The 12715-nt window shown below is 42.1% G+C and overlaps 1 protein-coding gene across 17 annotated transcripts in view; it reads right to left on the bottom strand.

The window, feature by feature from the left end:
- Positions 1 to 1894: 1894 nt before the first annotated feature.
- LOC137177330 (mitogen-activated protein kinase kinase kinase kinase 4-like) overlaps positions 1895 to 12715 on the bottom strand; it is a 40890-nt gene continuing 30069 nt past the window's right edge. For 6 of the 17 annotated variants that reach the window (XM_067583511.1, XM_067583515.1, XM_067583513.1 and 3 more), the window contains 12 exons: positions 11018 to 11196; positions 10650 to 10779; positions 9974 to 10261; positions 8614 to 8731; positions 7882 to 8052; positions 7589 to 7732; positions 6346 to 6480; positions 6118 to 6218; positions 5874 to 6023; positions 5615 to 5774; positions 5342 to 5481; positions 1895 to 4754 (listed from right to left, as the gene is read on the bottom strand). In XM_067583511.1, coding sequence (XP_067439612.1) covers positions 4671 to 4754; positions 5342 to 5481; positions 5615 to 5774; positions 5874 to 6023; positions 6118 to 6218; positions 6346 to 6480; positions 7589 to 7732; positions 7882 to 8052; positions 8614 to 8731; positions 9974 to 10261; positions 10650 to 10779; positions 11018 to 11196 — 1800 coding nt within the window. In that variant the 3' untranslated portion in view covers positions 1895 to 4670. The remainder of the gene's footprint in view (positions 4755 to 5341; positions 5482 to 5614; positions 5775 to 5873; positions 6024 to 6117; positions 6219 to 6345; positions 6481 to 7588; positions 7733 to 7881; positions 8053 to 8613; positions 8732 to 9973; positions 10262 to 10649; positions 10780 to 11017; positions 11197 to 12715) is intronic. The other 11 variants (XM_067583512.1, XM_067583523.1, XM_067583524.1 and 8 more) reach the window with 5 other exon arrangements.

Raw genomic sequence — 12715 nt, 5'->3', positions numbered from 1 at the left:
TTTGTCAGAAAGTGCCACAGAATTTTAAATTGACCACATTTCTAATTTGAGAATGTATCATATCTAATTTATGAGGTTCAGGTGAAGCTAAATTCTTGGTTAACGCTTAACAATCATTTTTAATCGACTAAATAGGAAACTATATTGTTGAGTATTACTGCGAGTTTTACTAACCTGTTTTGTTAACTGGTGACATGAGCAACAGCTCCATCATGTGGTGAAATAAAATAGTGGAAGTTATTGTTTTTTATCACAAAGAAATTGAGCAAAGGGTGTGAACAGAAGACTGTTGTGCACTTTTTTTCTGGTAATTCAAGGGATTGGATGCAATATAATTGTGGCTGAGATTTCTTTTTTTAAAGCACACCCAATGGTGGAAGTAACTAAGTACATTTAGTCATGTGCCTATAAGCAGAAGGTGATATGAGGGAGATGAGGGGAGATGCTGTCCCCCTTGTTAGCAAAATGACCAAAATGCATCCCCCTTGTTAACCTCCATCCCCTAGTAGCAGAGAGAGTGCAGAGGCAGAGGGGTTATTTATGTTAGTCTAGTCTGCCTGACTCATTGATCCTTTATCTGACTGAGGTTTGTGCAAGTTAGAATCTATCGCCCCGACTATGGTTCTGAAATATCAATAGCCTAACTGTGCTGTGTATTGATAAATCCATGGTGCTGTCCGTGGTGCTGAAGTAGCAGACAGATTTGTAATCGTGCCTTTTTCTCTCAGTCCCGCCCTTCTGTCAGTTTTGTCTTGGATCTATAATACTCTCTGAACTATATACTATAAATACTCGATTCTACACTATATTGTAGCCTATATACTGTATAGAGTAGACAAGTAGCAACGTGTAGTTGTGGGATGCTCCCATCTGTTAAAAATTAACATATCATCTACTGGCTATAAGCACAATTTTGAGGTAGTTTTACTTTTGAGTACTACCATTTAATGCCACACACACTTCTACTCCACTGCAGTTCAGAGAAAAATATTGTACTTTTTACTTCACTACATTTATATATAGTCATATATTGTTGGTGGAACACATGCATACTGCACTTTACATATTGTACATACATTCATGTTTTATACTGTTATTGATACTCTTACTACTTTTGCTACTGAAAAATTTTTTTTTTCATACTGCTTTGTTGAGGAGCTAAAACCTGAGATTTTTACACTTTTATTCTTGTGTAACAAGACGTAACAATGAAACATAGGCTACATAGGCCAATGATATATTGACTCTAACCAAAATGGCAGCATAGAGTAGTTAACACAGACTGACATAAAATACTGATTTACAACATTCACATAGACATAAATGAAAGCTTGACTATTTAAAATAGTTACATTCCTCATGAGACATGTTTTGAATGTGGTGTTTGGATGACTGACAGTGTATCCAAATGAATTTTGACATGAGTTTATAAAATATGATGCACTATTATAGACTACCCAACAGTATCTAAAATAGCCAAAAATACAGCATTTCGATTATTATAACAGTAAGATGTATTATTACTACTGATAGTGTAACACTCCTGGGGGCTTTTTGCTGTTTGGGTACTTCTACTTTACATACATTTAACAATACCAATGTACTTATCTTAACTTTGTCTATGCAAGAATTTTACTTTAGTTAGCTGTATTTTTAGTTTGGTATTGCTTTTCTTACTAAATGTTTCCCCTGACGTCTAATCAGTTTGTTTCTTTTACTTATCTTAGATTATTGAGCTTCCAGACTTGTTTTTACTTTCTTCTACAACTTCCAAACTTTTCAACTCTGGAACTTTGGTAACACAACAACCTAGACACAGAGCAGAGTTATGGTTGAGACATGTGGAGCTCATCAAATTTGATTAAAACAAGCATTAAAAAGAATAACATCACACTGTAAATTACTTCTGATTTTATTCAATGGAAAAAAAGACCTTCAGGAAAATACAGTAATTCCCATAGTACACACAGAGAGGACATAAATTAGAGAGGCATGGCAGAGAGACGTTTGAGGGGGGAACATGTCACCTGGCACCTGGGTGGTAGAAAACATTTGATCCACGCTGCCACACAGCCAGGGGCACACTGTGCACTATGCAGGATGTAGAGGAATCAGTGAAATCACACTCTGGACTTGTGTATTTCATACCGTGAGCAAAAGTCGATTATTCCTGTACACAAACGTCTAAATGATAGTACAAAAAGGGAATAATACAAAATACAAAAAACAGGGAAAAACTGCCCTCAAAATAAACCATAAATATTCATATCGATGCACATTGGTTTAACAAAACAATTGCTTCTGTAAACATTTTCAACATAAGGTGTGCATTACAATTTAAAAACCACTGCAGTCGCATACTTATCTGAAGGGTTACATAATAAAAATTGCAGAAACAAGACTAAAAACTAAGTCCGAGTTAAAAATATGCCGCTTACTGTACTTCACACCGTCTGAAGTGGTTTTGTAACACTGTTATTAGAACGTGTGACTTTTTGCCTTCTTTTGCTTTTCACAGATGATCAGACAGTGAAAGCATCTCGTTCCAATGCTCTCAGGAGGTCCCACATTGGACAGTGAAGGCACCACCCTTACAGAGAGCAGGATTAAAGAGTCTAAGAGTTTAAGTGGTGGTGGTGTTGGTTGGGGGGGTGGGGGGGAGTGAAACGCTGCATTTGAGTCCCGTTTTCACTCGTACACACATACAGCCGCCGGATGGATTCTACATTTAACAGTGGAATGAGACTGTCTTAACATGAAGTGAAGTGCAGCCTTGTCGTTCGGGTTTCAGAGGATGAAAAATGAAGAAATAAAATACAATTCTAGGATGGAGTCACCGTCCAGTTAAAGTAGTGTATTTGTGTCTTCAATCCAGACAGAACTGAGTAAAACTAACTGCCTGTTTGAAGCTTGAAATGGCAAAAAGAGGTCCAATATTGAATCACATGGCTGGTTCAGACTAAAGTGTCCCTACAGTACGCAAAAATCCAAACTTCTTCACTTTTAACTTGTCAAAAACCTACAGAGGATTTTGAGCAGTTGTATTCTGCTGGCGACCCAAACGTTTCGCTAAAGTCTCCTTCAGAATACAGAGTTGGATCATAGGTGTGAAATGTGGCTTCAAAGTGTGCAGGAGGATCATCAGCTGATCCCGGTTTCCTCCTTTCTGCGGAGAGTGTGATGTTCAAAGCTTCTACGCATGCTGCCTTCGTTCCCTTACTGTCACTTCTGCCCACTGGCCTCCATGCTACCATAACGGCCACCTGCTAATTCTGCATGTCTAATTCACAGTTTATCCTAGCCCTACTTATGACTGACGTTAAAGGAAAAATCCACCTGAAGAAAGAAGAGAGAGAGAGAAAAAAAACAGCTATCTGTAATGCACCTCACATTTCTGGGTCCATTTGTCGGTTTGGTGGTGTGTTTTTATATTTCCAGTAGAACAACAGAATCCTTTTTATAACCACTAACGGATTAAGAAAAAAGACGGTTGACCAGAGAGGCAAAAATGCAACACTTCATCACAAACGTCTGGAAAGCACTGCTGATAAATAACAGTAGGAGTATCTGAGTAATCTCCCTCTATGGGTGCTTCCTGCTCTCTTATGCTTTATTTATGTGCAGCAAGTCACATACAAAATATACAGTGTGTGAAAAAAAAAACGGGCTAATTTTGTTGATAACACCAACATGCTGTCATAAACAGGGCTGTCCAACCTCATTGACGTGAGGCAATGTGGTAAAAGTTGAGTCTGGGAGAGTCTGAAGCCCACATGGTTGAATGTAGTTAGTATGTACAAGCTGATATCCAGTACCCTGTATTTAATGGATATATCAAGAAGGTCCCTTAAAGAGTCGTCTTCACTTTAAAGGAGAAGAAGGCAAAAAAAAGTGAAGAGGCAGATTTTCATGTCAAGCATTATTTATGGGAGGAAACGTGTGGCTGTGACATTTGAACTAGTGTTAAATGACGTGCCTGACGTAAATCTACCGTGGTGGGAATAAGAGTTAAATCTACCTGAACAGGACCTGGACTAAACACAGCGACAAAAGGTGTGGCACATACAGTAATCGCCTTCTTTCAGTACAGCAACGACTGTGTTTAGCCTCTTATCGTCCCTTCAGACAAACACACTTGGTCAGTCATTCACATGCTCAGTGTTTCTTGCGTTGCCCTCCACTCACACACATACACGATGCAAAGTTTTACTATGACACATAAAAGATTTACCATCAACAGGCGACAGATCCCACGTCCCGCAGAGGAAGAGGAGAAGGAGGAGGAGGAGGAGGGAGGAGGAGGGGGGGATCGGCTCAAAGTTCGGGTGGCGGGGTCGGGGTGAGAAAAACCTGGAGGCTCATGGGGGGGGGGGGGTTTCTGTTGTCTTAATATAGTTTACTAGTACACTCAGTGGACTTGTGACAATGCACGCAAACAGAACGCACCTCCCCGCCCCACCCCCCGAAACACACACCCGTCCCTCGCCTAACGCTTCTTTTCATGATTACAGTCCTAATCGGTTGTTTTCTTGCCCGAGCAGGGTGAGAGGAAGCTGTTCTCAAGGCTGTTCTCTTCTTCTTCGTAGTCGTTGGTCATAGTCACAATCGTCATCTGTTGGTCACTGCTTAGGTATGGTCGTCGTATGTCGGCTGGTGTGGCGGGATGTCGACTACCAGCTCATAAGGGAAGTGCGTCCCAGGGTCATGAAGTACACCTGGCTGGCGCCTCCGGGGCGCACAGAGGCGAAGAAAACCTGACAGACAAGACAAAAGCAAATACATGAGCTTAAGAGTATTTGGTGGGATTTCTGATGCAGTGGGTTGTGCTCACGAAGGTAAAAGGTCTGATATTTAATAAAAGTTGTAAGCCAGATTGTTGTGTCTTGGGTCTCTGCACTGTTTGTGGATTGATTGATTATTGATTACCAACTGGCAACTCCGCCATCCTGAGTAAGTGCTGCAACTATTGAGACTGTGTGGTTTGTTTTGATTTTAATATTCGGCAATTCAGACAGAAACATGTGACCTGCAGGTTGTCTTAGGCTGCCCTGAGAACACAGAAATAGAGACAAATTCTGCTAACTGGTATTAACAGGAGTTTCTGCTGAAATTTTCAGTGAATCAAATGCAAACGCTGCAAAATTATCAATGGAGTATCATGACAACATATGCTGACGATCTCCAGAACATTTTCAGTTTCATCAAATTCAATTTTATGGTGTTAACGTCATTAATGCAGCCTTTGTTCTTATATAGATAGAAAGTAAAGAGATAGAAGGAAGGAGGGAAAAAAGGACATCAGAAAGAAAGAAAAACCAGAAGACAGAGATAAAGTTCTCACCTTGTCATTCCTCTCACAGAGGAACTTGAGTCTCTGGGCTCTCTTATGCATGAAGACACCGTCCAGGTGACCCGTCTCCACTGAGCGGATCTCTATGGCCTTTTCACCCCAGCCCATGATCTGGTTCGACCTAATGTAGGCTGCAAAAACACAGACAGAGATAAAAGACTATATGACTCGGGCTGCACAGATTCATTACAAAGTATGTGTTATGTGTTACATTTGCTGCCCACACTGGAATAAGTTGGACCGTCTCGTTTTTGAAAAACTTACCCACTGAAGTTGGCATTTCTCCCCACTGCAGCACCACATCCTTGGTGATGCGTCCATAGGTGTTGACGTAGACGCCCTCGTCTTCGTAACACACCAGCAACTCTATGCCGTCAGTGTTGGGTAAGATGATGATGGCGTGGCACTGAATGCTGGTCTGGATCTGAGGGTGGAAAAAACACAGAAAAGTCAAGAGAGTGAAGAGCATGAAACACAGGAGGAGAAAAACAAGAGAGGGTCAGACTCTGTGCTGAGTACGTACATGTGTGGGCAGGTAGATGTCGTAGACGGCACCGGAGTCCACATCCACAGCATGGAAGCCTGAGCAGGAGCCGTAGATGACCTTTAACCTCTGACCTTCCTCCACAGTCAGGTCAACCAGCAGAGGCCTGTGCACCAGGTCACCAAAAGACTGAAACCAACCATGAATAAACAAGTTAGATGTGAAGTCACAACTTACAGGTGGAAAAACTAGAGATCCAGATCTGCCCTGGGACCATGCTTACCTTAAAGGCCATGAATTTGTGGTAGGGTTTAGGTGCCCAGGCGTACACCTCCACAGCGTTCTTCAAGGCCAGCACCAAGAACTTGATCCTCTCATATTTCACTGGAATGAAAAGGAGAAGTTAGTCAATAGTGAGTTGACAAATCTTGGTCAAGTTGAACCCTCTCTTTGTGTGTATTATTCATTTGAGGTTCAGGAATCTTTGACGGTTAAGGTATATGAAACGTACCGACTTTGTAGTGGACGCAGCCCTCCAGGTCACCAACATTGACCCAACCCTGCTTCTTCTCAACCTCAGGGTCGTTGTGCAAAATCTTGTTTCTGAGCCACGATAGGTAATACACCCGCAGCTTGTTTTTCTTGCCTGCAGGAGTTGGAGAGAGGGAACTGTTTTACAATCTTTAAAAAAACAAAAACATGGTTTCACAGCTTTGTAGCAGCAAATTATACACAGTGGTCTGGCATTTAAACTGAAAGAATAAGAGTTTTGTCATAATACAAAGACAATAATTATCCATTTTTGTCCATTTTGAAAGATGACTTAGACTGAATAGATAGAAATGACAACGCTCAACAGTCTAATGAATAAAATCTGTCTGTCAATTCATCCTCTCACCCATCCATCCATCCAAACCTTTGTTACTTCTAGATTAACTACGTAAATATCACCTCATGGTTGTATGTCTCCTACAATCAGTCAAGTTGAAGTTTACATCCATGTCTGTCCAGACTCAGATAATATTTCAGACTTTGAAGGAATTTAATAAAAAGGTATGAAGTGTATTTTCTTTGCATGTGATCACATGTTTTTAGCCAAAGCTGTAGCCATGACAGTAGACAATACTTCAGATATGGATGTTGCAGCAAAGAAACTACAAATTCTAAATGTCAATGCTTCATACACACACATCTTCAACCCGGCAGCACAAAAGATCTTTACAATCATCACATTTTCAAGGTGAGTACCCAAAATAAGTGTCACCTATTCAGTATCCTGATCAAATGTGAGATATGGTCACAATCTCCCCTTCTGTTCCTGAGCTATGGCGTTGAATAATGACTTGCAGAACATTATGATGTCACAGTGAAGTTGACCTTTGGCCTTTTAGATATAAAATGTCATCACTTCATCATCTTATCCTCTAAGACGTTTGTGTGAAACTTTGTCATAATTAGCGTATGAATTCTTGAGTTATGGCTGAAAACTTTTTTTTGTGAGGTCACAGTGATGTAGACCTTTGGCTACCAAATTCTAATCATTTCATCCTTGAGTCCAAGTGGATGTTTGTGCCAAATTTAAAGAAGTTCCCTCAAGGCATTCCTGAGATATTGCATCATGAGAATGGGATGGACGGACGGACAACATAAAAACATAATGCATCCAGCCATGGCTGTTGCCAGCGTGGAGGCGTAAAAATGAATCCCTTCATAGTTAAGGACAAAACTCAATATCTGTGCGAAGTAGCATTTACCTGATATGGTGACCAGGACATTGAGTCCCTCCAGGACGTCCATCTGCTGGATGCGTCGTCTGTTGATCAGGGGGTAGACCTTCCCCTGACCGCTCCGGTCCAGCAGCATCAGACCACTCTCTGTCCCCACCAGCAGGTTCACTCCTGGAGCGATCATGAACAAAAACACACAAATGAACACAGATAAGTAGAGCTCCTACTGCTGTGTATCTGAGCAAGACTATGATTCCCTACCAGAGTTTGTATGTAGTACACTACCACATCACATGGTTATTTTTTTAAGACACACTTACCCCAGAGTGCAGCACACAGGATCTCAGAGTTGAACCTCTTCTTGTACTTGCGAATCTCTGGCGTGTCGCTCGGCGGGCGTGTGTTGACTGGGTTGACGTTGACAACTGAACCTTTACGGGATGGGTCAGACCTCAGCGGGTCCGCCAGCCGTCCGTCCTGCCCAAATCCTGCTGGAGGGGGCACAGAGATAGAACAAGTCAGGATGAATGCCACAAATTACTTAACTTATCAATGAGAAACCTGGTGCCTGATCTGAAGAAATGGTGCTGTGTGTGTGTGTGTCTCTGTTTATCTTCATAAATACTCTTCAGTTTATTGACATCATGTATGTGGGATTATGCTGCCAATATTTGCCAGTATAAGACTGTAATGTACAATGTACAACTTGACTCATTCAAGATTTAGTTTGTCATTTTCTTGTGTATTTGCATACACAAAAAAACCAAACTGCTGTTCCTCCCAGCCCACAGCAGTGCAACAAAACAGAAAGGATAAAGAAAGTACATGTTTCAGTTTGATGTAGACAGCTCATGCATGTCAACGAATGACCAGCAATGATGTGGGAGTTATATAATCCATTAGGCAACATGATAGTTTGAACTGCCTGAATCCTCAGCTCAGATCGTTCAACATAATTTCATGGGAAAAATGTTCAAAAAATGTGTGGGGGAGAAGCTATTGTGGAAAAAAAACTGAGGACGCTTCAAACGGTCAGTTAGTTGTTGACCTACCCATGTTGTTGAGGGAGCTGCCGCTGGATGGAGAGATCTGGAGAAGGCGTGGGTCGATGAAGGGAGTGAAGGAAGAGGAAGACTTGTGTTTGGACATGGAGTTGCTTTCTGACTGGGTCTGACAAAGATTAAAAACATTTAGAAAACAACTTGTACTTAAAAAGCACCCATTCACTTTTTGTCTAGACGACTGGATTTAACAGTATTCCTATTCAAAATGGAGCGAAGAGACAACAAAACTGTAACACAGATAGTGAACAGCAGATCTAACTCAGAAATTAGAACTGTGGTCCAAACCATGACATAAAGATTTGTTATACCAGTGCTGACTTAAAAAAACTGACTATAATTTAGAGCTGTTGATTTAATCTACATTAGCAAAACACGCCCTCAGTTTTGAGCATATGAGTTACAGTTCTCTCTCTAGGGGATCATAAACAGCAGCATTCATCTGAACTGTATTCAATCATACTGGCTAAAACAATGACATACTGCAATTTTTATGACACAGGAAATTGGGAACACATAGTTTCCACTGACATTCGAGTTAATAACAAATCAAATGAAAAGATGGCGTGCAGTTAGTTCTTTTTGAAGCTGGCGTGGACAGAAATGTAAGAGAGGAAAACAACATGTGTGACAGGGAAAGAAATGTGTTGAGGGAAATGAGAAATGATCTGGTTGCTGTGAAGTGTTAAAAGAAAAAGATGCTCCTAATAAAGCACAGACAGAAGAGGATCATTATTCCACCACCCAAGATGCATCTTGTTTGCAACGTTAAGTGTCACACTACAAAAAGGGGAAATAATATATACTAATCAACATTAAAAATATATAGGATTTACGTGTTTGGTGTTTTAAAAATTCTGCAAAACCATCACACCAGACATGCTATCGCCCAACACTAGTACTACTACTCAAAGCAGCGAAGATACGCTTGTTCGTAGTTCACCCCAAAGAAGCTCCAGTTTAGTTTCCTCCATGCCATGACCACGTTCTACCACCAGGAGGCACCAGTGTTAGCAGTGACACAGTGCAATGCAGTGGAAGGGTTGCAGCAGCAGCAGCAGCAGTTCAGGAGATTCAAACCAGGTGTCAGCCAAGCCAGAAGGGGGCAGAGGAGAGCCAGAGTGAAGCCAGGAGGACACAGAGGGGGGGGGGCAGGATAAGGTGCAGAGATGCTCAGAGAAAACAACCGAGGACGGGGCTGTAGGTGTGTACAGGCTTGGAGATGGAGGCATGTTTGCTTTAGTGGTCAAGATTTAAATAAAAAACAAGGCACACTGCACGTCTAAGCCTGTACACTCCACAACAGCCCATCCCTTGGCTGTTTGTCCCCAGTGGTGTGAGGGTGACATACCTCTATGGCAGTGAGCTTGTCCAGGGAATTCTGTGGGGACATGGCAGGACTGGCATGGCTAGATGATGAGGGGAAGGAGGAAGAGGAGGAGGAGGAGGAGGAAGGGATGGTTGAAGAAGAGGAAGGGGAGTGGTGGCTCTGCTGGATAAGGTCTGGTAGGTGGTGTATGCGGCCGGCAAAGCCATTTTTCTCTTGGAGGCTGTGGCCGGGGGGTTGGGGCTGGCCTTGGCCATGACCGGGGCCAGCCGGGGAAGAGAGATTGACCAACCGCTTTATGTCAACGGTGCTCTGGAAGCAAGAACAGGCACACTTGGGCTCGAGCAAGCAGGTGGAGAGAAGGAGGAGCTGTACGTTTACCTTTGGCAGCTCTGTGTTACGAGTTACTCTTTTATCTCACAACAAGATCCTCTTATTCCCACATCATATATAAGATATTCCTAAAGTCCTCCACTGCTGTGCATGTCACTGTAAATACAATCTATAATCAAACGTATTAGATGTGAAATGTGAAGCAGAAAGTCTACAATGACTAATAGTTTAAAAAAAACAAACATAAAAAAGGCATGATAATATATAGAAATGGTGGAGAATGAGTGGATAAACAGACACTGGACAAAGAAAGAGGAAAATGTCATTTCTATCAACTATATACGAGCAGAATATGCCTTTAACTTACCTGCCTGATGACCAGAGTGCCATCCTTGGAGGGCGTAGTGGCTTGGTCGCTCTCTGAGTCTTCAACCAGCATGGTTTTAGCGGACTCTGTCTCCCCGTTACTCAGCCGCCTGCAGAAGCCATGGGAATATCTGATGTCCGTAACCAGACCAGTGTTAACAGTCATGCAGAGAAGCCATGCAAAATGCACATCCTCTGGGGTCAATATACATGTTTATTCTCTTTATAATATAATGTTTCTCTCATGCTTCAATTACAAGTAAATATATCTTGTTATGTTCTACGATAAAACATAAAATTCAAGAGCAGCGCCTGTTTCATGTCTCACAGACAAAGACGAATGCAAAGCATCATTACAGTTCGACCTACCCAGCCCTGGAGTCCTCAGCTCCTGAGGTGGACTCCTCTCCAGCCTCCTGGTCCACCTCCTCGTCGTCGTCCTCGTCGGTGGTGCCCGAATCCTCGCTCGAGGAGGAGTAGTCGGTCACCTTGTGGGGAGGCCGCACGTCGTCTACTGCGCGAAGCTCCTTGGCCAGAGCTGTCAGGTCCTGAGAGGAACAGTGATGAAGTCTTAGAAGTCTGATATTTTGACAAAACTTATGTTGTCTAGAATGATGCCTTAGTAGATTCAAAATTAGTTGTTTTTTTTTAACTCATCTTCGTAATGTGAGGCTCTCATATTCTAGACAATCTGAGTCTTGAAGTCATCCCTCCTCGCTTCATATTAACTTTCAGCCATCTATCAGTTCTTGCCCCTGTGTTCAACTTACTATACCTACAGCCTCAGATCTCTTGGTATGTGTAGTGGGAAATTTTGCCCACTTTTTTGGATTAGCTTTCTCTCTGGGCTGAGTTGACATGAGCAACTCAGCCCTGGGCTCAACAAAAGGCCAAAGAAAAGAAAAATGTCAGTTTGAAGCCTTGTTGGACTAGGGCTGTGATTCCAGTTAGTCTTCTTGCAACATATTGTTTGAAAAAATAACAATTTTCTGATTCCTAGCTTAATATCATACCCTCTGGAGTCCAAGTCTTGTAACCACATTGCCCTCTGCTTCTCCCTTGCAGATTTAATAATGCAGTCTTGTAAGGTCAGTGACAAGCGAGAAAGGGAGGAGGGATACTTCCCTGACGATTTCAACAAAGCAAATGGGCCACAGTTTATCTGACAACAAAGCCAGGTGAGATTAAGAGCCATTCTGACAAGTACAAGGAAACAAAAGGAGTGTGTTTGCATTCAGATGTGCTTGCATTAAAAATCCAGGCTCAGGAAACTGCTGCAGAGGGTTTTAACCCTTCTAGCGCCATGTGTGTTTTGTTGATGACAAGCAATAAAGTGGGAGGGAACTGTGCAGGCACAAGGCAAGATGCCAGCAGAAGGCAATCACATCACAGGCAGAGAGGACAGTAACCAATGACAGAAATACAAAGAATTATTGCATCAATCCTCACAAAGTTCTTTTATCGCAAACCTCTAGGCCTGTCACGATAATTATGTTATCGACTTATCGTACGATATATGGACATGACCTCAATCATTTCTGCTGACCTTGATATTGTCCGTTGTGTTTACATGCATGTTTGTTTACATAAGAGTGTCACAGACATTTTAGCCAACGTGATGCCAGAATAAACAGCATACTATCTATTAGAGCCAAATAATCTACCTGTTTCAGCAGGTTGTTTGCAGAAGGTTTCAGCATTTTGATAAATATAGTTTCTGATCCTGCTGTTATAACTTAAAAAAGGGTACGACAGCGCATTAGGCCCGCTCTTCCCTGGCCTCAACATCACAGGCAGATATCCCACACTCCACGTTAGTGGCTAATAAGCTATTCATGTCACATAAGCTAAGTACATGTCCCGAGTGGGGAATGTGCAAGCTGGCGGCGCCGCTCATATGCAATTAACCGTATAAATAACTCTGTCCTGGCCCATGATGGCGGCTCGGCATTTTCATGGAAGTGTAGCACCCACCCTCAGATTAAAAACATGTACTAAAGACCAATCAGCTGTGTGACCACTGAGTCTAGTTTACATTATTAATTTCTAATTGACATTGTGGGTGTA

The sequence above is a fragment of the Thunnus thynnus genome, chromosome 24 (genome assembly GCF_963924715.1).
Source record: "Thunnus thynnus chromosome 24, fThuThy2.1, whole genome shotgun sequence".
NCBI lineage: Eukaryota > Metazoa > Chordata > Actinopteri > Scombriformes > Scombridae > Thunnus > Thunnus thynnus.
The sequence above is the reverse complement of the archived record's forward strand: the minus strand, read 5'-3'. Positions and strand labels throughout refer to the sequence as shown.